This window comes from Barbus barbus, assembly GCF_936440315.1.
Source record: "Barbus barbus genome assembly, chromosome: 45".
In the NCBI taxonomy this organism is placed as follows: Eukaryota; Metazoa; Chordata; class Actinopteri; order Cypriniformes; family Cyprinidae; genus Barbus; species Barbus barbus.
In genome coordinates, this window is record NC_136723.1 from 869,340 (window position 1) to 893,801 (window position 24,462).

Genomic DNA, 24,462 nt, shown 5'->3' on the forward strand with positions numbered 1-24,462 from the left:
CATTTCAGTATAAAGCATTATTTTATCCTCGGTTTTAATTGCACTTGATTGCATATTTTCCATTTTTCTATTTTAATGGGTAAAGATAATTTTGGTAATCCAAAAGTATGTCTGATTAATAATGAAACTTGTTAAATTGAACGGCAAATAATTAAACCATTTATTTTTGTTCTTTAGAACTTCCCAAATTCCACGTCTGCTGTTTTTATTCACAGCAGTGATGGGAAGGAAGAAACAGGAAGAATGCAAACCGTATACCAGCAGCTGAATCGGGTGATATTTTAAAAAACAGCAGTCACACTGTAAAAAACAATTAAATACAACGAGAAAACTCAAGTCGACCGGCTTCAGCAGATTTGTGTGTTCTCAACTTGTTGTATTCAGTTTACACAACAAAAAGTTAAGAAAAGTCAAATCTACTGAAGCTGGTTGCCTTAAGTTTAAGTTTTTTCTTTTTTTCACAGTGCAGCTGCTAACTTTTGCACTTAGAATAAATGACACAAGTCTGACTTCAAACTGCAACGAGAAGTGCCTTCTGAGAGGTTCAAATGACCAAATACTGTGTCAAACAAAGAGACACACACACACACACACACAAAGTGTTTTCTGGCTCATTTCTGCTCCTCACTGCATGGAGTGATCATACCTTACTGTATAATAACCATGAAGACAACAGACCGGCGCTGCTTTACACATCTCTCTCATAAAAATGTCAACTCAAGTTAGGAAAGTTAATTGGCAGCGAAGTCATTTGCTCTTTGTATGGGTTCCTGCTGAAGCAGGATCTGAATCCACAGCACACATTAGCTGATTATTCAGTCAGACTGAACAGAACGGATCAGGACCTGTAGCATCGGTCAACACGAGCGTCCCGCAGACGTCCAGCGGCACGGACACTGATACAGCGGCTTGCTTTGAGCTTTTCAACAGCTGGTCATGAAGCGGCGAGGCTCAGCGAGGGGCACGTGAAAGACTAGACGTCACACACGCTCATACGAGTGCTTCAGACTCTCCAGAGCTGTAATGCATTTTCTATCCCCTTAAACCTACCACTCACAGAAAACACTGCATTTTTAGATTTTCAGAAACATTTTTTCCCCATAATGTAGGGAATAGCAGGTACACACATTCCCTAAGACACGCGGTTACAAGTCAGAAAGCGTCCCGCTCATCTATTCATCCAGGTGATGCAAATATTACAGAATTTAAGGAACACAAGTTTAAGAAAGAGAAATTTGATGAACAGTTCGTCGACTTTTTTTTGTAATATAAAGCATGCACTGATAAAGCATTCACAACATGACATGAATTAGCAAAGTTAAGAGTAGTTTTCATATTAATGTTGCTTATAACTTTAATAACAGCACTTCAGCTGGTTGTGAGATTACAGCCAAGCTGATCCCTGATTTACTGCCACTTGCTGTCTTTAACACTACAGATACTGGAGAACAGGTCTCATGAACAGAAGCAGCGTAGATGCTGTAGAGCTCCTGCCGCCCCACACAGACTCCAGTCAACCACTACAGCTACTGTACATCACAATAACATCAGCGTGGCCTGCATCCTTCATCAAACCAGAGATGTTGGTGGAGCAGAGCTGTGCTCTGAGAGACGGTCATCTCAGCGTGAGCATCAGCTCACAGACTTTCCTAAACCTCTGCTTCTGTCCGTGCAGCGCCGAATCCTCCAGCAGACTCGATCAGCCGTGGACTGCAGCCTCCAGAGAGACGGTGCTCTGCCACAGTCCTTCAGCACACACACATAACACAGTTACATCAACGTCTCAATCGGAGTCCTGCTTCACAAGACCACTGGACTCTTGCAGAGCTGAAGGCATACTGCGCTCCTGAGATATCAGCCGTGTTTTCCCAGGGAGGGATGCTGATGGACCGATCTGACATATCGGTCATATCGGCTAAACAGAAGGCACATTTTACCCATGCGGCTCCAATGCATCATGGAAAACAATCCCACCACAGTCAGTTTCAAAACCTAGTTTGGCCCTAACATGGGAATGAGCCAGAACCCACTCTAAACAGGAAGTGAGGATCTCTGAGGAGCTCAGGTTCCGCAGGGGGTCCCTGTTATGAGCGTGTCTGTGAACCCAGCGCAGGATCACACACACCTGCAGTACATGAACAGCGCAGCGGTAACGTCACGTGAACAGAAGTAGTGCCACATGTGCGCGCTTTGGGAAATGTGCCGGCTTCCTGTGCATGTTTATTTATCAAGCTACTACCACATACTTTCTGGGGGAAAGAAAAGCCTGTTTAAATGAAAGCGGTGGTCGGAGGCCTGAGAGATATTACTGCAGCAAGCAGAAACAGCTCTCTCTAGTCTTACAAGTCCGTCCTCTCTTTTTCTTTAAGACTGGTCAAAACATTTTCATTAGAATCTGAAAAGACAGATCACCACCTGGACTAAGACTTAGTTGGTCGGACTAATTCTTAAGACACAGTCTCAATATAGCCGCTAAGATTACAGGAGGAGGACAATATCACACACATCTGAAGGGGTTTGCTGTCATTTATTTGTTCAGTGTTGAGTTTAACATACTGTGAGTAACCCTAGTGATTTTACTGCACTTTCTATAACGCACGGTTTCATTGTGTTCAGTCTGATTGAAGTCGGAATCCAAATAAGGTTTTAATCGGTTTCATTCGGGTGTCTGATCTAACTTCAGAAGCAAAAGAGAGAGACAGTAATATGTACAAACCACATTTGCAGCTGATGCTGATAAGACACAGAAAATGAAGAACTCCTAACAAACACACTGTAAGAGACAGAAACGGCCTCATCTGCACAACAGACACATTCATGTCCATGGACTACAGACACGGAAATGCTCATACAAAATTGTAATCGTAATATGCATAAACATAAGCATGAGGACTCCAAGGCTAAAATAAAATAAAAATTAGATGTATTCTGAAGTGAATCCTGATTTTCAATGAGAAATATAATGTAGGGAAGGTCTTGATTTTCATCCTGGAGCCAAAGGGAAAAGCAGTTTCAGATCCAGACGATCATTATATTTGATCCAGGAGCATGAATGAAGCTCAGATCAGAGTTTTCACTCAGATTTACAGAGAGGAATCAAGCTTTCAGGCAAACTGGACACATGAGCACAAAACCTCCAGACGGGACACAGGGAATGATGGGTAGAGTCCTCTGCTGGCTGCATGTGTAGATGTGAATGGAGAGTTCAGTAGCGCGAGGTGAGCATCTCATTCAACAAAGCGGCTCATTGTTGCTGGATCTACTCGAGCCCGATCACAACTGTAACTAAAAACGATTGAAAAGCCCCCAGCAAACCCACAGCGCCCATTTCAGCTCATTCAGTACGCCACATTAAGAGCCAGGGCTCATCTCCCACAATTCATTCATAAGAGATGAAAATAAAAAAAAGGAAAGTATTACGTTTCAGTAAGAGATCTCTTAAAAGCCTGATGGAAGCATTGGTTTCCAGAGAATGTGGCTTTTTCAGGAAGGCTGGGAAACAGCTTTAAAAATAAAATAAACTCACTGGTTTAGACCTTTGTAAAGACTCAACAGCTAACAGAATGTCTGATTTATCTTTGAAGGTAAACAAGGGCTTCAAATTAGTATTAGAGTAAATAAACATGGATGAATGAGAAAATAAAGAGCGAGACATGCTTGATATTGAAAAGGGTTATTAAAAACATAGTAAGGCCTTAATGCTGGTGTCTCTCACACACACACACACACACACACACAGTCAGACAGTAAGAGTACGGTTTATGGATTCAGTTCTCTTTTACAACTGACTGTGCTTGAGCAAAACTGATGGTCAAAAATGACAGCCTCTGTAAATATACACGTAAATACAGGGGTCTTAATCTGAGCAGACAGTGTGTCGGATTCTGTGCATTCAGTCTTAAAGTGACAGCAGCCTACAAATAATGCTGCCTGTGTCAATGATAATCAAACAACAAAGAAAGAAAAACACTGGCTACTCTTGACGGAAAAACTTTGCAAAGTCTTCACTGTATTGATTAAATGATTCTTATTAACAGTGTTTATTTACATATGATTTTTACATTTCTGTAGCATTTCTTCATTGAATGCCACTGTTAAATAACTGAGAAATAAGGTTATAATTACAACTTAATATAATATTATAATCAATCATTTTAATTTATTTCATTTGTATAGTTTGTATAATAAGAAAGTGTTAAAAGTCCGCTGAATCGTTCAGTTAATGCTGACAATGGAGCCAATTGAGAGAACTGAGGAGACATACTTCACTGCACACAGCAGGACAAGGATACCAGAGGACTAAACAATGATCGTTTTAAGTGTGAACAAACACTGTAGCAAAACTAATCCAGAAATGCAACAAGCTTTCTCGTCATGAGGAGTGACTTTTGCTAAGAATAGAGCAGGAAGATTCCAAGCAAGTGTCAACAGAGCCAGCAAAAGCTGTATGAAGAGTGACATTTCATCATCTCACAGGGAGACGCAACACTCGTTTATGCACACAGGAAGTACCTACTGGATCTAAAGCACATGCAGCCTTTCCCAAGGCCCACATTAACAAACCAGACTCCTGGGAAGACTTCATGAGACCAAGTCAATCATTCTGGTTCAAACAGCATGAACAGTACAGTGACAAGTGAAGTTCAGTGGCAGTAAACATCCTACAAGAACTCAACAGAACAGATATGATAGTTTGTCATGAACTTGTGCACTCGATGCTCAGAAAGTGCTAAGAAAGGTCAGAGCAGTAATACTCAAGTTATGGAAGACTTACTGTACATTAGAGGAGTATTCCAAGTTTGCTGACTTGGAACATTCCTGTTTCTTCATGAGTACACACTTGATTAGAGGTGTACTGTATATCATTTTGACTCCGCTTTGCACATTAACATTTTTATACACAAGCCTGAATTTGAGAATAAATAAAGTATAAAGGCATTATGATGCTGCTGCAGTGATACATGAGAGTGCACAGGGGAGGAATGATGGGATACTGCAGTGTTTATATCCATCAGAGGAAGACACTGATCTGACAGACATGTGACCTCACTGATGATGTCGCCTGCAGAAACACAGTGACAGGCGTCAGACAGCCAGTGTCAGCACACATGACAGCTACCATACTGCAGCGCTCAGAGAGAGACAGTCACCATACTGAGAGAGCGACGGTCACCATACTGCAGCGCTCAGAGAGAGACGGCCACCATACTGCAGCGCTCAGAGAGCGACGGCCACCATACTGCGAGAGCGACGGCCACCATACTGCGAGAGCGACGGCCACCATACTGCGAGAGCGACGGCCACCATACTGCAGCGCTCAGAGAGAGACAGTCACCATACTGAGAGAGCGACGGTCACCATACTGCAGCGCTCAGAGAAGGACGGCCACCATACTGCAGCGCTCAGAGAGCGACGGCCACCATACTGCGAGAGCGACGGCCACCATACTGCGAGAGCGACGGCCACCATACTGCGAGAGCGACGGCCACCATACTGCGAGAGCGACGGCCACCATACTGCGAGAGCGACGGCCACCATACTGCGAGAGCGACGGCCACCATACTGCGAGAGCGACGGCCACCATACTGCGAGAGCGACGGCCACCATACTGCAGCGCTCAGAGAGCGACGGTCACCATACTGCAGCGCTCAGAGAGCGACGGTCACCATACTGCGAGAGCGACGGTCACCATACTGCGAGAGCGACGGTCACCATACTGCAGCGCTCAGAGAGCGACGGTCACCATACTGAGAGAGCAACTGTCACCATACTGCAGCGCTCAGAGAGAGACAGTCACCATACTGAGAGAGCAACTGTCACCATACTGCAGCGCTCAGAGAGAGACAGTCACCATACTGAGAGAGCAACGGTCACCATACTGCAGCGCTCAGAGAGAGACAGTCACCATACTGAGAGAGCAACGGTCACCATACTGAGAGAGCGACAGTCACCATACTGCAGCGCTCAGAGAGAGACGGTCACCATACTGCAGCGCTCAGAGAGAGACAGTCACCATACTGAGAGAGCAACGGTCACCATACTGAGAGAGCGACGGTCACCATACTGCAGCACTCAGAGAGAGACGGTCACCATACTGAGAGAGTGACGGTCACCATACTGCAGCGCTCAGAGAGAGACGGTCACCATACTGAGAGAGCGACGGTCACCATACTGCAGCGCTCAGAGAGAGACGGTCACCATACTGAGAGAGCGACGGTCACCATACTGCAGCGCTCAGAGAGAGACGGTCACCATTCTGAGAGAGCGACGGTCACCATATTGCAGCGCTCAGAGAGCGACGGTCACCATACTGAGAGAGCAACGGTCACCATACTGCAGCGCTCAGAGCGACGGTCACCATACTGAGAGAGCGACGGTCACCATACTGAGAGCGACGGTCACCATACTGAGAGAGCGACGGTCACCATACTGAGAGAGCGACGGTCACCATACTGAGAGAGCGACGGTCACCATACTGAGAGAGCGACGGTCACCATACTGAGAGAGCGACGGTCACCATACTGAGAGAGCGACGGTCACCATACTGCAGCGCTCAGAGAGAGACGGTCACCATACTGAGAGAGTGACGGTCACCATACTGCAGTGCTCAGAGAGAGATGGTCACCATACTGAGAGAGCGACGGTCACCATACTGCAGCGCTCAGAGAGAGACTGTCACCATACTGAGAGAGCGACGGTCACCATACTGAGACAGCGATGGTCACCATACTGAGAGAGCGACGGTCACCATACTGCAGCACTCAGAGAGAGACGGTCACCATACTGAGAGAGTGACGGTCACCATACTGCAGCGCTCAGAGAGAGACGGTCACCATACTGAGAGAGCGACGGTCACCATACTGCAGCGCTCAGAGAGAGACGGTCACCATACTGAGAGAGCGACGGTCACCATACTGCAGCGCTCAGAGAGAGACGGTCACCATTCTGAGAGAGCGACGGTCACCATATTGCAGCGCTCAGAGAGCGACGGTCACCATACTGAGAGAGCAACGGTCACCATACTGCAGCGCTCAGAGCGACGGTCACCATACTGAGAGAGCGACGGTCACCATACTGAGAGCGACGGTCACCATACTGAGAGAGCGACGGTCACCATACTGAGAGAGCGACGGTCACCATACTGAGAGAGCGACGGTCACCATACTGAGAGAGCGACGGTCACCATACTGCAGCGCTCAGAGAGAGACGGTCACCATACTGAGAGAGTGACGGTCACCATACTGCAGCGCTCAGAGCGACGGTCACCATACTGAGAGAGCGACGGTCACCATACTGAGAGCGACGGTCACCATACTGAGAGAGCGACGGTCACCATACTGAGAGAGCGACGGTCACCATACTGAGAGAGCGACGGTCACCATACTGAGAGAGCGACGGTCACCATACTGCAGCGCTCAGAGAGTGACGGTCACCATACTGCAGCGCTCAGAGAGTGACGATCACCATACTGAGAGAGCGATGGTCACCATACTGCAGCGCTCAGAGAAAGACGGTCACCATACTGAGAGAGCGACGGTCACCATACTGCAGCGCTCAGAGAGAGACAGTCACCATACTGAGAGAGCGACGGTCACTATACTGCAGCGCTCAGAGAGAGACGGTCACCATACTGAGAGAGCGACGGTCACCATATTGAGAGAGCGACGGTCACCATACTGAGAGAGCGACGGTCACCATACTGCAGCGCTCAGAGAGCGACGGTCACCATACTGCAGCGCTCAGAGAGAGACGGTCACCATACTGCAGTGCTCAGAGAGTGACGATCACCATACTGAGAGAGCGATGGTCACCATACTGAGAGAGTGACAGTCACCATACTGCAGTGCTCAGAGAAAGACGGTCACCATACTGAGAGAGCGACGGTCACCATACTGCAGCGCTCAGAGAGAGACAGTCACCATACTGAGAGAGCGACGGTCACCATACTGAGAGAGAGACGGTCACCATACTGAGAGAGCGACGGTCACCATACTGCAGCGCTCAGAGAGAGACGGTCACCATACTGAGAGAGCAACGGTCACCATACTGCAGCGCTCAGAGAGCGACGGTCACCATACTGCAGCGCTCAGAGAGAGACGGTCACCATACTGAGAGAGTGACGGTCACCATACTGCAGCGCTCAGAGAGAGACTGTCACCATACTGAGAGAGCGACGGTCACCATACTGAGAGAGAGACGGTCACCATACTGAGAGAGCAACGGTCACCATACTGCAGCGCTCAGAGAGCGACGGTCACCATACTGCAGCGCTCAGAGAGAGACGGTCACCATACTGAGAGAGTGACGGTCACCATACTGCAGTGCTCAGAGAAAGACGGTCACCATACTGAGAGAGCGACGGTCACCATACTGCAGCGCTCAGAGAGAGATGGTCACCATACTGAGAGAGCGACGGTCACCATACTGAGAGAGCGACGGTCACCATACTGCAGCGCTCAGAGAGAGACGGTCACCATACTGAGAGAGCGACAGTCACCATACTGAGAGAGCGACGGTCACCATACTGCAGCGCTCAGAGAGAGACAGTCACCATACTGAGAGAGAGACTGTCACCATACTGAGAGAGCGACGGTCACCATACTGAGAGAGCAACGGTCACCATACTGAGAGAGCAACGGTCACCATACTGCAGCGCTCAGAGAGCGACGGTCACCATACTGAGAGAGCGACGGTCACCATACTGAGAGAGCGACGGTCACCATACTGCAGCGCTCAGAGAGAGACGGTCACCATACTGAGAGAGCGACGGTCACCATACTGAGAGAGCAACGGTCACCATACTGAGAGAGCGACGGTCACCATACTGAGAGAGCAACGGTCACCATACTGAGAGAGCAACGGTCACCATACTGCAGCGCTCAGAGAGCGACGGTCACCATACTGCAGCGCTCAGAGAGAGACGGTCACCATACTGAGAGAGCAACGGTCACCATACTGCAGCGCTCAGAGAGCGACGGTCACCATACTGCAGCGCTCAGAGAGAGACGGTCACCATACTGCAGTGCTCAGAGAAAGACGGTCACCATACTGAGAGAGCGACGGTCACCATACTGCAGCGCTCAGAGAGAGACTGTCACCATACTGAGAGAGCGACGGTCACCATACTGAGAGAGCAACGGTCACCATACTGCAGCGCTCAGAGAGAGACTGTCACCATACTGAGAGAGCGACGGTCACCATACTGAGACAGCGATGGTCACCATACTGAGAGAGCGACGGTCACCATACTGAGAGAGTGACGGTCACCATACTGCAGCGCTCAGAGAGAGACGGTCACCATACTGCAGCGCTCAGAGAGTGACGATCACCATACTGAGAGAGCGACGGTCACCATACTGCAGCGCTCAGAGAGAGACAGTCACCATACTGAGAGAGCGACGGTCACTATACTGCAGCGCTCAGAGAGAGACGGTCACCATACTGAGAGAGCGACGGTCACCATATTGAGAGAGCAACGGTCACCATACTGAGAGAGCAACGGTCACCATACTGCAGCGCTCAGAGAGCGACGGTCACCATACTGCAGCGCTCAGAGAGAGACGGTCACCATACTGCAGTGCTCAGAGAGTGACGATCACCATACTGAGAGAGCGATGGTCACCATACTGCAGCGCTCAGAGAGAGACGGTCACCATACTGAGAGAGCGACGGTCACCATACTGAGAGAGCAACGGTCACCATACTGAGAGAGCAACGGTCACCATACTGCAGCGCTCAGAGAGCGACGGTCACCATACTGCAGCGCTCAGAGAGAGACGGTCACCATACTGAGAGAGTGACAGTCACCATACTGCAGTGCTCAGAGAAAGACGGTCACCATACTGAGAGAGCGACGGTCACCATACTGCAGCGCTCAGAGAGAGACTGTCACCATACTGAGAGAGCGACGGTCACCATACTGAGAGAGAGACGGTCACCATACTGAGAGAGCGACGGTCACCATACTGCAGCGCTCAGAGAGAGACGGTCACCATACTGAGAGAGCAACGGTCACCATACTGCAGCGCTCAGAGAGCGACGGTCACCATACTGCAGCGCTCAGAGAGAGACGGTCACCATACTGAGAGAGTGACGGTCACCATACTGCAGCGCTCAGAGAGAGACTGTCACCATACTGAGAGAGCGACGGTCACCATACTGAGAGAGAGACGGTCACCATACTGAGAGAGCAACGGTCACCATACTGCAGCGCTCAGAGAGCGACGGTCACCATACTGCAGCGCTCAGAGAGAGACGGTCACCATACTGAGAGAGTGACGGTCACCATACTGCAGTGCTCAGAGAGAGACGGTCACCATACTGAGAGAGCAACGGTCACCATACTGCAGCGCTCAGAGAGAGATGGTCACCATACTGAGAGAGCGACGGTCACCATACTGAGAGAGCGACGGTCACCATACTGCAGCGCTCAGAGAGAGACGGTCACCATACTGAGAGAGCGACAGTCACCATACTGAGAGAGACGGTCACCATACTGAGAGAGCAACGGTCACCATACTGCAGCGCTCAGAGAGCGACGGTCACCATACTGCAGCGCTCAGAGAGAGACGGTCACCATACTGAGAGAGTGACGGTCACCATACTGCAGTTCTCAGAGAAAGACGGTCACCATACTGAGAGAGCGACGGTCACCATACTGCAGCGCTCAGAGAGAGATGGTCACCATACTGAGAGAGCGACGGTCACCATACTGAGAGAGCGACGGTCACCATACTGCAGCGCTCAGAGAGAGACGGTCACCATACTGAGAGAGCGACAGTCACCATACTGAGAGAGCGACGGTCACCATACTGCAGCGCTCAGAGAGAGACGGTCACCATACTGCAGCGCTCAGAGAGAGACTGTCACCATACTGAGAGAGGGACGGTCACCATACTGCAGCGCTCAGAGAGTGACGGTCACCATACTGAGAGAGCGATGGTCACCATACTGCAGCGCTCAGAGAGAGACGGTCACCATACTGAGAGAGCGACGGTCACCATACTGAGAGAGCAACGGTCACCATACTGAGAGAGCGACGGTCACCATACTGAGAGAGCGACGGTCACCATACTGAGAGAGCGACGGTCACCATACTGAGAGAGCGACGGTCACCATACTGAGAGAGCGACGGTCACCATACTGCAGCGCTCAGAGAGAGACGGTCACCATACTGAGAGAGCGACGGTCACCATACTGAGAGAGCGACGGTCACCATACTGCAGCGCTCAGAGAGAGACGGTCACCATACTGAGAGAGCGACGGTCACCATACTGAGAGAGCGACGGTCACCATACTGCAGCGCTCAGAGAGAGACGGTCACCATACTGAGAGAGCGACGGTCACCATACTGAGAGAGCGACGGTCACCATACTGAGAGAACGACGGTCACCATACTGCAGCGCTCAGAGAGAGACGGTCACCATACTGAGAGAGCGACGGTCACCATACTGAGAGAGCGACGGTCACCATACTGCAGCGCTCAGAGAGCAACAGTCACCATACTGAGAGAGCGACGGTCACCATACTGCAGCGCTCAGAGAGAGACGGTCACCATACTGAGAGAGCGACGGTCACCATACTGCAGCGCTCAGAGAGAGACGGTCACCATACTGAGAGAGCGACGGTCACCATACTGCAGCGCTCAGAGAGAGACGGTCACCATACTGAGAGAGCGACGGTCACCATACTGCAGCGCTCAGAGAGAGACGGTCACCATACTGAGAGAGCGACGGTCACCATACTGAGAGAGCAACGGTCACCATACTGCAGCGCTCAGAGAGCGACGGTCACCATACTGCAGCGCTCAGAGAGAGACGGTCACCATACTGAGAGAGCGATGGTCACCATACTGAGAGAGCAACGGTCACCATACTGCAGCGCTCAGAGAGCGACGGTCACCATACTGCAGCGCTCAGAGAGAGACGGTCACCATACTGAGAGAGTGACGGTCACCATACTGCAGTGCTCAGAGAAAGACGGTCACCATACTGAGAGAGCGACGGTCACCATACTGCAGCGCTCAGAGAGAGACTGTCACCATACTGAGAGAGCGACGGTCACCATACTGAGAGAGAGACGGTCACCATACTGAGAGAGCAACGGTCACCATACTGCAGCGCTCAGAGAGCGACGGTCACCATACTGCAGCGCTCAGAGAGAGACGGTCACCATACTGAGAGAGCAACGGTCACCATACTGCAGCGCTCAGAGAGCGACGGTCACCATACTGAGAGAGCGACGGTCACCATACTGAGAGAGCGACGGTCACCATACTGCAGCGCTCAGAGAGAGACTGTCACCATACTGAGAGAGCAACGGTCACCATACTGAGAGAGCGACGGTCACCATACTGAGAGAGCGACGGTCACCATACTGAGAGAGCGACGGTCACCATACTGAGAGAGCGACGGTCACCATACTGCAGCGCTCAGAGAGAGACGGTCACCATACTTTAAGTTTTTGTTCCAGGCCTTGCGGCCTTGACTCTCCATTCAACAAAGGATCCTCGGATCTCAGCAGATCTCTTTCTTAGCTCTTTTCCCCTTTCTACCTGGGAAGAAACTCCCAATTACCACCGAGCCAGAATAACATCTTTTGGAGTTAATCACCGTTCAAACCCAGAAGAACTTGAACTCCAACACCACCAAACCTATCAAGAACTTTCATCCGAGACTGCATCCGGACACTCCTTCAACGACCAAAGGCATTGCAAGCATCGTACATTTAACTAAACGGAACAAAGGTTTAGTATAAGCTATAGACCCCGTTATAAACGGCTCTGATGGTTTTATTGAGATGGTTAACGGAGTCTTTTCATAGCTTCATTCTCTGGTTTCATCCATCAACTCTCATTAGCCCTTTCCCCACGTATGAGTGATTGTATGTTTGTTTGTTTGACTAGTTTGCATTAGTGTTTAGTTAATAAAAGTGTGCGCAAATTACGTGAGTTTCTGGTTCTGCCTTGCAAATTTAATGTCTCTTTACGATTTTGACCCTCGCTACATGCCCTAATGCATTAATAGGAAAGTATTTTCTGTGGCCAAGGAAACATCCTTTCTTAGAGTTGACATGAACTTGCACTGAATGTTCGCTGGACGGACAGATCAGTTGATGGCAATTTAATTCTGCTACAGTTAATACTGTCAGCTGATATAAATAATTGTAATTAATCAATTAATTGTAATTATTTATATACAAGTCCCTTTTGAGCTTATAATTTGCTACATCGTTCTGTTGTACTGTGGACCTGTCGTCACAAAAACAAATTCCTCATGTGTAAACATACCTGGCAATAAAAGTCATTCTGATTCTGACACTGCAGCGCTCTGAGAGTGACCGCTCCATACTGAGAGCCACGGCCACTTTATTACAGCATTTAGAGAGTGACAGCCACCATACTGCTGTGTTAAGAGAGAAGTAGCTCCAAAAAATATAACGTTTTTGTCATGTTCTGACCATAAAGAGTACTTTAAAAAGGTTTCTACAAATTTCACATAGGAGCACAAATCTGCTGTTAAATGTTAAAGAAATAAAGGTTTGAAATTTTTGATAATTATTGATATTGAATGATATGAAAAAATGTTTTGTAAAATGTAAACAACACTATGTTTCTACTCTAACTCATCATAGAAACAAACATTCAAATGTTGGCTGTAAAAATTCTTCATGACAGTTATTCAAACATACATTAAATAAAAAGACAAGTCAAGTAAAATTTTAATATGCAATGTAATGCATGTTAATTGGAATGCTCCTCTCTAGAGTTATTTTTGAATAACTGAACGTCTTTCCTGTCTTAAATGCAAAATTCACAAGCTGTTTGAGAGGCTGACTGAGCGATTACACGAGAGACTTCAGTAAGCTATACTGTATCTTTCAACATTCAGTTCACTTGTGCTCTGTGCTGCTTGATAAACTCATGTTCGGTTCATCACTGGCGATCTCATCTGAAGCTCATTTAGCTGACGAATCACTGAGCTCAGGTGTGATACAGGTAACGTGTGTCCACTGGGACGCTGCCTTCCTTGCGCCCACAGGAGGAGCATCACTATGGAGACGGGGCCGGAGGCGTCGCGGGACCGGTGCTCCTTCAGCTGTTGTTTCCAGCCCGTCCTAGCATGCTCTTACGCTCTACTGACACCAGGGCAATCATTACATCACAATCACTAAATAAATCACGCTGACATTCTTCAAGGACCTCTGCGATGGATGGAACTCGACATCTGTGACCATCTTGATGAAAACACCAAATGGACAGTCAACTGATTGCCATGAAATTGCCATGCCTGACAGTGCTAACCATTTGCAACGCGGTGTTGTGGCTATGAACAAGAAATATTAACAATCCAAGAGTTAACCTGTTTGGGAACCACCATTTTTGACTAAAGCCATTTGCAAGCAAAGGCAATTTGAACGAAACCCCCGTTGACACGGTCTTCCAGTGCCCTTTGGGTCTGTTGTTTGGACATGGCTCATAAAGCCAGCCACTTCATGGAGCGAGTAAAGTGGGCAGCTGTGGGTCACAAGATGGTGGACTTATTTACAAAATACAGCATTGGGATTTCAGTTTATTTTGGTCTTGTTTTTGTTTGCCGTTTTTCTAGAGCCCTATGAAATAAGTTTTATTTTTTTTCCGTTTAAATTTTTCTGGACTTCTTTTTAATGGTCAAATGAAATTTTATTAATCAAAAAGCATGTCTAATTAATTAAAATCATGAAACGTATACAATTTAACATTAATTTATTACAAGTGTAACAAAAATGAGATGTTTAGGGCCGTTTGAAATGTTTATGTTCTTTTGCCCCTCAGAAATTCTGTGTGGTGAATTAAAATTTGACTGGTTATCAGATGATAAAACATTGATTTCATTTATATTTTAATTAATGAAAATTAAACGAATAAAAGGGGATTATTTCTTTAAATTAAAAGTTTTATTATTTTTCCACAGTAGTAGTATTACGTATGTTCTACTAAATATGAATAATATAGCCTATTTCTGGCACAATGTCTTTAAGTTAAACCGAACTCTTATTTTGACGGGTTGCCGTGAATAGTTCTGTGTGTATATGATATGAGGCTAGTTTTACTCAAATGAAATGGTAACGGATGAGTTCTGGAGGTGTTGCTCATGTATTTATGTCCTCATTGAGACGCAGAGATCACCGAGAGCGTCAGTACGTCTGCTCCATTCACACAGAGACGCGCAGAACATGCAGGATTCAGATTTAAATCCACTTTTGCAGCTTAATATTTACAGATACTAGTCCATATCGCGATTTGATTTAAGTGTAATGACCTGCTTTTGATTCATTCATCCAAACTTTGACAAATTCCGTGTTAAACTGTAAATTCTGTTTTATGACTGGATTCCGTGCTTCCTGCGTCACGGAGATCATAGGGCCCCAGAACACAGACTCTTCGGTCCCGAGGCCACAGGGAGACAGACCCGTGTCGCTCCTCTTTTCCTGTGATTGTCACAGTTCTCCTAATAACACCAATCCCTAACATTATTCGCACCCAGCTTTGGCAAAGCATGGGTCAAACTGAAGGGTGATATGGCTCAGTGACCTTCTCAAGTCTGAAGAGCGGTCTGCTGCGCTCAGCTCATGATCCGGGGCTTTAGCATCTCACAGACTAAAGTGTTCTCATTTTACACTACTGTAGTATAAAGTTAAATAATACACATTAAATATTAACTTGCATAAACATTTATTTTATGGTGGAGTTGTTTTACGGCAATATATTACGGCCTTAGGTATAATAATTTGTATTTATTATTATTATGATTATTTTCTTCCAGCTGTCTGACATCCTAAAACTCCGACACAAGATCAAACTAAAAAGAGGTCCGAGTCCAGGTACAGGTCAAAGCAAAGACCGCTTGCTCTGTTCAATCTGCAGACTGAAAAAGGTTTGGAGCTCTTCGTTCTGACTCTCAAAGCACAGCAGATTGATGCATTTCACTTCAGAAGGTGTGCTGCAGCAGAGGAGTTAGAGATCTTCAGATGAGTCCACAGGCTCCAGGGCTCACATAATCGCTAGCACGACGTCCCGGGACGGTGTTTTCCAGTCGGGCTACCAAAATATATCACTGCCTGCCCGATGGGCCTTAAATACAGGGCTCCACGCAGCGTTCCCTCTAAACTGAGCGCTCTTCTTCCACCGCGGACGCGCAGGACAAATAATGTGCCTCGCACACACAAAAATGAGTTGGGAAGCCATTTGATTGAATGCCGCAGTAAAAGGGAAAGAATACCAAGTGTCGGGCAAACCGCTCTAGAGCTGATGTCACGACAGAGTTAGAGCCGGTTTCATAGAAAGAGAACGATATGCACCAAACGAGTCGCTGTAGAAACTGAATACTTCAATGGTTGCTCAACACGAGAGCCAACGCAATCTGAAATAAAACATCGTCATGTATTAAAGAAGAGCGGCTTGATTAAGTGCTGGAAATAACAGAGGATGGGCAAAGAACGGGACACACACACACACACACACACACACTTTTGATTACGAGTCTGACTCTCTAACCATTAGGCCACGACTTATTATCAGCGTTGAAACTGTTGTGCTGATTAATATTTATTTGGAACCTGTGTTTCTTTTTTTCTTTGATTAATAAAAAGTCTAAAAGAACAGCATTTATTCAAAATAGAAATATTTTCTAACAATATAAGTCTTCACTATCAATTTTATCCATTTAACACATCCTTGCTGAATAAAGCTTATTGAACTTTCTTTAAACTTTTTTGATGCATCTTTAAAAAAAGAAAGAAAATTTCTGACCCCAAACTTTTGAATAGTTTATATTGTAACAAAATCTCTATTTTGACTAAACACTGTTCTTTTTAACTTTTTAAAAATATCACAGGTCCCAAAAAATACAGTATACAAAATAAACTAAAAAAGCAGTAAACTGTTTCCAACATTGATTATAAATCAGTATATTACAATGATTCTGAAGGATCATGTGACTCTGAAAATACTGCTTCACAGGAATTACATTTTAAAGTTTATTAAAATAGAAAACATTTATTTTAATTGCAATAATTTCACAATGTTATTTTGTGAAATAATATTCAGTATTTTTATCAAATAGACACAGTCTTGATGAGCATAAGAAACCTCTTTAAAAACTTTATTGATCCAAACGTTTGAACTGCAGTGTATCGTTCAGTAAAAATGTTTCTCTTTAACCTAAAATATACATCATTTAGTGACATCAAGGGTCAAATCAGATATAAACAGCACATTAAAGTTACACACTGTTTGTGTGTGTGCTGTACAGGACTGGTGTAATGCTTTTGCTCAGGTGACAGAGATGTCTGACCGATAGAGAAGTTTTGCTCAGAAAGAAAAATAATGAGGGAGTATTGCTCCCACGGGTCCTTAAATTTGATCCAGCTAAACTGAAGAGTTTAAGGCCTTAGACAGCTTTAAATACGTTAAATGGAATAAGAAAGTTTTTCAAACTGCCTTCGATTAAGAATTCTGCAGATACCTTGTAAATAGTCAAATAAAAGTCTTTCCTTGATATTCGCTGATATTTGTGTATTGAAAATGTTTTGATTGACATTTATGGTCTTTATTTTATTTGGGCTAGTTAAATTAATTTTGGGGCTACCAGAATCTGAAGAGTACCTGCCGAAGGGATAGCAGGGATTTAGAAATGTTACGAGCCCTGGGCTCAGTGTCCGGAGAAACAGCAGCTGATTCACAGAGACGTCTTCAGCTCGTTCCACGTGTGGCCACTTGTCTGAGCCGATCGGTGTCTCTTTAACAGCTTCCACCGCACTTCTCACGCATTTTACCTTCTCGTGACAGAAGCAGCAGACGGCACATTTGCAGATTCCCTGAATTAGTTCACGTTACTACACTTTACACCAGCAGAAGTCAATCCACATTACAAAACAGGGAAGACATTACAATAACGGTGTAAGTTGGCCAAAACTCAGCGTTGAGCTCTGACCGTGCTTCTCTTCACAGCTGCTGTCTGAGGCTCGATACGACAGAGACAAGAGCAGCATCGGCCCATCACAGCATCAGTGTTTCCGCTCGGGCACACCTCTGGAAATACAGCGTTCCTGACAGGACAGTCTCATCGAGCGTCAGTCACAAAAACGTGCAGCGCCAAACTCCTGCAGCGTTATTCAGCAGAGCCAAAATTAATCAATTTAGTTAGTGTGACAAAACGTGTCGCTCTAATGAAACCCCAGACGGCGATGTCCGGCTCACACATCAATACCTGCTCAAACTCACTGCCAGCAGCCAATAAAACACTTTCCATTCACTCATGGATCTGCTGTACAGTACCTTCAACAGGAAAACGCTTCGATCTGCTAGTACCATGACTTTATCACGACATTACTAGTGTTCGCTTTACGTAACGTGTCAAAACAGACCGCTCGAATGGAAACACATGCATCTCACTGGATTGACAGAGGGCAGAAAATAAGGGAATCACATCAGCCACTTCATGAAGATTATCTGGACGGGATCAGATTAATAGACAACCATTAAAAGGACAAACAGAAGAAAATAGCTTTGTAAAATCCCCCACAGGTTAGCTCCATCCCAACAATACAAACAACTGAACAGATGTATTTATAGCAGCAGTAAACACTGGAGTCGTGTTGACTTGCTGACAGCTGCCACACACACACACACACACACACACACACACACACGAGCAGCAGGATCACACATCTGCTCACAACACACTCGCCTTCCTGCAGGTGAAAGAAAAAGCTAGTGACTTCGAGCCGTTTACACACTAACTATCTGATCCAAACACCAGGTGTAAACGCATTCTGACACCATTCAATCACTCTGAGCACTTCAGGAGGCGCTTTAAGATGCCTTGGGCTAAGTCTAAATGCCAGTATAAACCACACACACAAACTCTGCTCCTCCCAAAATTGGTTAAACAAAAAAAACAAAGAAGCTGTAAGAGCATGTTATAACGGCTCCAGTCAGACAGCACACTTCTGCAAACGCTCGCTGCAGTGGCACTCAGATTCAGAGAAAGAGCCAATAAACCCAGAGCGAAACACAGCATTTACATCACATTTACATATTTAGCATTAGAGGAAGTACTAGTGCTGGCCGAGTTCACAAACAGCACAAACCAATCACTGTCATTCCCTCTGTGCTTCCCCTGGACATGCATGGGGACTTGGGGCAAAAATGACACTAAATTGGACAAAAATGCCCCTGCACAAACAAATTAAATCTATTACGTTTGTTGCCAACAAAGTGAATATGAATAGACCGTGTCGATTGTAGCATTAAATTAAGATCTGCTCGTCATTTCATTTTAGGTGTTTTTAAACTGTTGCACATTTAAAGCAATCGCACACAGTTCTGTTTATCTTGGGAATGCAGTGGCCAATCAGAGGCGTCCTCGCTGAAACTCCTCAGCTCCCAGTGGGCACGCTTCTGACTGAACCCTCTCATCATAAACAGAGCAGATCTACATGCACTGCAAGAGTCATTTCACAGCGTATACAGCTTGTGATTAGAACAACAGTTGTTGGGTTTTTTTGTGATTGCTTAAACTCCCGATAGATCAAAGTTAGTGATAATGTCACTTTCTATATACCTATATTCACTGTTACCGTGGAAAGGAAATGTTAATTAGCAATTTCTGATGTTTTCATTCAATTGTAATCAGGAACAAATTCAGTCATATTAAACATTTTATTAGCCTGCATGACACCCCTGTCTGGTTCTTGCCTAAACGGGTTTATGATACATCTGGCTGCTTCTTGCCTGGCCCTGGAGCCGGTTCACCCTCCGATGTGTGCTTCACTCACTTCACTCAGTCTCATGATTACAATTACTGCCGCAGAGGAAAACAAGTGCCGTCAAAAACGCAGCACACATCCAAGCCAGCACAAGACATGTTTTATTCATGCTCCGCTGCTGCAAAACACTGCGCGTCACCGGTTATCTGCTGCATCTGTTCTTCAGAAAGCCACCGAGTGCTTCGCTCTGGAGCTGTTTGGCTCAAATGAGTGGAAACTACAGTTAAACACTTGTGCGTCATAACTCGTCTCAAAGAGGCTTTTCTAAAACTTGGCATCAAAGCGTCTTACAAATGCACTTAACTAGATAAACTGCCAAGTCATAATAGCCAGTGTCGTCAGAGAGCGGAATCGCAGAGCCGGCAGCTAAAACTGCTCCCAGACTAACTAGAGCCGCGCCAGGCCTTCACAGCAACCAGCTCCAGGACGCTCACCACAACTGAACCACTTCCACTGTTACAGCACTTCAACACCACAGCCACGGTCAGTCTCAACAGGCCTTTACATCACAGAGAAACTGAGAGCAAGACTCACACACACACACACACACACACGCGCTCTCACGAACGCGCACACACACACACACACGCGCTCTCTCACACACGCTCTCTCACACACACACACACGCTCTCTCACACACGCTATCTCACACACACACACACACACGCTCCCTCACACACACACACACACACACACACGCTCTCACACACACACACACACACGCTCTCACACACACACACACACACGCTCTCACACACACACACGCTCTCTCACACACACGCTCTCTCACACACACGCTCTCTCACACACACGCTCTCTCACACACGCTCTCTCACACACACGCTCTCTCACACACACGCTCTCTCACACACACGCTCTCTCACACACACACGCTCTCTCACACACACACGCTCTCTCACACACACACGCTCTCTCACACACACACGCTCTCTCACACACACACGCTCTCTCACACACACACGCTCTCTCACACACACACGCTCTCTCACACACACACGCTCTCTCACACACACACACGCTCTCTCACACACACACGCTATCTCACACACACACACACACGCTCCCTCACACACACACACACACACACACACGCTCTCACACACACACACACACGCTCTCACACACACACACGCTCTCTCACACACACGCTCTCTCACACACACGCTCTCTCACACACACGCTCTCTCACACACACGCTCTCTCTCTCACACACACGCTCTCTCTCTCACACACACGCTCTCTCTCTCTCACACACACACACACACACACACACACACGCTCTCTCACACACACACACGCTCTCTCACACACACACACACACACACGCTCTCTCACACACGCTCTCTCACACACGCTCTCTCACACACACACACACACGCTCTCTCACACACACCGGAGTCCAGAGGAAGAATGTAAACACCGCCTGGCCTTGTGTTTTCACAACACAGAACTACATGTACAATGATACAGTGAAGAGTCTGATCTTAAGATTTCATTTCCTACCATCAGCGTCCTCACAGAGGTCAAAGGTCACAGCGCTGCATGTTGACTCTGAAGTGTAATAGAGCATCACCACAAAGAAAAACATTTGATAAGCCAGCGTTTTCTGATCTCATCTGACATCTGACAAGATGAGAGTCATTCAACCAATCAGAAGACATCTCAGACCAAACTACGAGCCATGTGACTAGTATCTGACACATGCTTTCAATAGCAAACCTGAACTAGTGTCAGACATACAGCACTGACCAGCTAAACTAGTGTCAGACATACAGCACTGACCAGCTAAACTAGTGTCAGACATACAGCACTGACCAGCTAAACTAGTGTCAGACATACAGCACTGATCAGCTAAACTAGTGTCAGACATACAGCACTGACCAACTAAACTAGTGTCAGACATACAGCACTGACCAGCTAAACTAGTGTCAGACATACAGCACTGACCAGCTAAACTAGTGTCAGACATACAGCACTGACCAGCTAAACTAGTGTCAGACATACAGCACTGACCAGCTAAACTAGTGTCAGACATACAGCACTGACCAGCTAAACTAGTGTCAGACATACAGCACTGACCAGCTAAACTAGTGTCAGACATACAGCACTGACCAGCTAAACTAGTGTCAGACATACAGCACTGACCAGCTAAACTAGTGTCAGACATACAGCACTGACCAGCTAAACTAGTGTCAGACATACAGCACTGACCAACTAAACTAGTGTCAGACATACAGCACTGACCAACTAAACTAGTTTCAGACATACAGCACTGACCAGCTAAACTAGTGTCAGACATACAGCACTGACCAGCTAAACTAGTGTCAGACATACAGCACTGACCAGCTAAACTAGTGTCAGACATACAGCACTGACCAGCTAAACTAGTGTCAGACATACAGCACTGACCAGCTAAACTAGTGTCAGACATACAGCACTGACCAGCTAAACTAGTGTCAGACATACAGCACTGACCAGCTAAACTAGTGTCAGACATACAGCACTGACCAGCTAAACTAGTGTCAGACATACAGCACTGACCAGCTAAACTAGTGTCAGACATACAGCACTGACCAGCTAAACTAGTGTCAGACATACAGCACTGACCAACTAAACTAGTCACATGTTTTCATTGCTTGCTCACTAAATCAGTATCCATTTGTGTTAGTAACCGAGTAAAGCCTGTGTGTGTTTATTAAACCCGTGTTTTCTCAGGTCTGTGTGTTCAGCAGCAGCCCGCTGAAGGACTGTGTGTGTCGGACCTTGTCCAGCTCGTCGTGCAGCTCCGAGAGGGTGGGTCGGATCAGCTTCTCGCCCAGCGGAGCGGCGGTCTGCCGGTAGAAGTCGATGTTGGGCACGGCGTCGATGGTGTTGTGTCCGAAGGTGCGGAGGTAGTAGGTGTTGGTGTGGGTGTCGTAGTGGTGGTGCTGCTGGCCGCCGGTGGAGGAGTGCAGGCTTCCCTCGCTCATCACCGTGTCCCCGTTCTGCGCGCTATCCGCCGGCGCCGCGTCCGGACTCGAGGCCGCGAAGTTCACGACGCGAAACCGGCCCTTATTGGCTTCCTCGCCGCCGGACGCGGGGTCCCGGAGCGGCTCGGCGGAGTATTCGGGTGGGGAGGAGTCCGAGGCGGCGCACTCCGACACCAGGTCCACCTGGAAGCGGCTCTGGCTCGGTGTGGGACCGGCGGGCTTGAGCGCGTCAGGCTCGGGCGCGGAGAGATGCTCGCTCGCGGCGGGGGGCGGAGGTGACGCCGACATGACAGAAAAAAAGCCTCCTCAGAGCCAATAGTGTCCGGTGAAGTGCAGCGGAGCCGGTGGAGGAGACACTGATGCTGTAGGAAGACTAAAACAACGCGCCGCGCTTCTCGCAGCGCGATGCGCACATGCGGATGCAAACGGAGAACAGCGGCGCGTGCGTCCAGCCAACAACTCCTGACAGCTGACCGCGTGTAAGGAAATATCCGACGCGCTCCAGAGGACGCTAACGATCTCCGTGAACCGAGCGTTCCGTGGATAGCGTTCGCCGTGATGCTGCGCGACCTTGCCGTTGCCGCAACTCCGCGTCTCGCCGCTTTATAGGCACTGCAGCAGCGGCGATGCTGGGCGGCATCGCGAGAGGAGGCGCTCTCGCGAGATTTGCCCGCTCCATCAGGGGTGGAGACTCACACACACAGGCAAACGAGAAGTTGAGCACCTTGCATTGCGACATTACGACGAAACATAGGAGAGTATCTACATAAAACGCATATAATAAACACATAGTTTAGAGTCGCTGTATCCTATGGACATAGATCCTGCTACACGTGTCATAATATCTACAGAAATGCGTGTTTTCTTTTCAATTAGGATCATTTGCGCTCCAAAACTACAATTTCATATCATCATATTTTTTAACAAAATATCTGTAAGAAAAACACAATAAAACGCACTATATAATGAAGGGAGATTTGAATTTAATGGCAGATTGCCATAGTGCAACAACATGCCTCCTTTAGCAATATGGTGATTGTAAAAATAATATAGAAAATATTCGTCCTGTCTGTAACCATAATGAAGACAAACAATAGAAAATGTTGAGGTTTGGCTGAGTCTGGTCTCATTTCTCAGAGTTCACACAATACTCTTCTTTAAGGAATGCTGAAGATGATCTGATAGGTGGTCGGTTGATTAAATGATTAGCTGTTTTCCCACAGATTCAGTCTAGTGAAGCATTTCCACAGATCCTGAGAACACAGAAGAAATGTGTCTAAACATCATTCACAAAGCATCTTCAGGATAAAAGTAGCTCATAACTCACCGATTCAGGAGAAAATCCTAAGAATAGTGCGTGTCAGTCCTAAATGAGCTCTACGAGTATTTCACAGAGTGTTTTAGCACTAAATCTAGCTCCTGAATCTGAGAAACATTAGGAGTCGTGAAGAGGAGAACTATCCTCAAATAGCTGTTTCTGGAAATCTGCCTCGGAACGTAAACATTTTAGAAACATTTGATGATAATGAGCTTTTAAAAAGGTATCACCTTTGGTTTTGGAGGTTATCCCATCTCCAGATTGTCCTTTGATTATATCTTGTTCTCATTCACCAGCTGGCCCAGACAGCAGTGTTGGTCCAGATCCGGCCCACATCCGGCCCGC

The 24,462-nt window shown here is 47.0% G+C and overlaps 1 protein-coding gene across 2 annotated transcripts in view; it reads right to left on the reverse strand.

Annotated features, from left to right (window-relative positions):
- LOC306864204 (solute carrier family 12 member 2-like) overlaps window positions 1-23,440 on the reverse strand; it is a 59,829-nt gene extending 36,389 nt beyond the window's left edge. Inside the window, exon 1 of one of the 2 annotated variants that reach the window (XM_079408028.1) lies at window positions 22,593-23,440. In XM_079408028.1, coding sequence (XP_079264154.1) covers window positions 22,593-23,087 — 495 coding nt within the window. In that variant the 5' untranslated portion in view covers window positions 23,088-23,440. The remainder of the gene's footprint in view (window positions 1-22,592) is intronic. The other variant, XM_079408029.1, reaches the window with a different exon arrangement.
- Window positions 23,441-24,462: the final 1,022 nt, after the last annotated feature.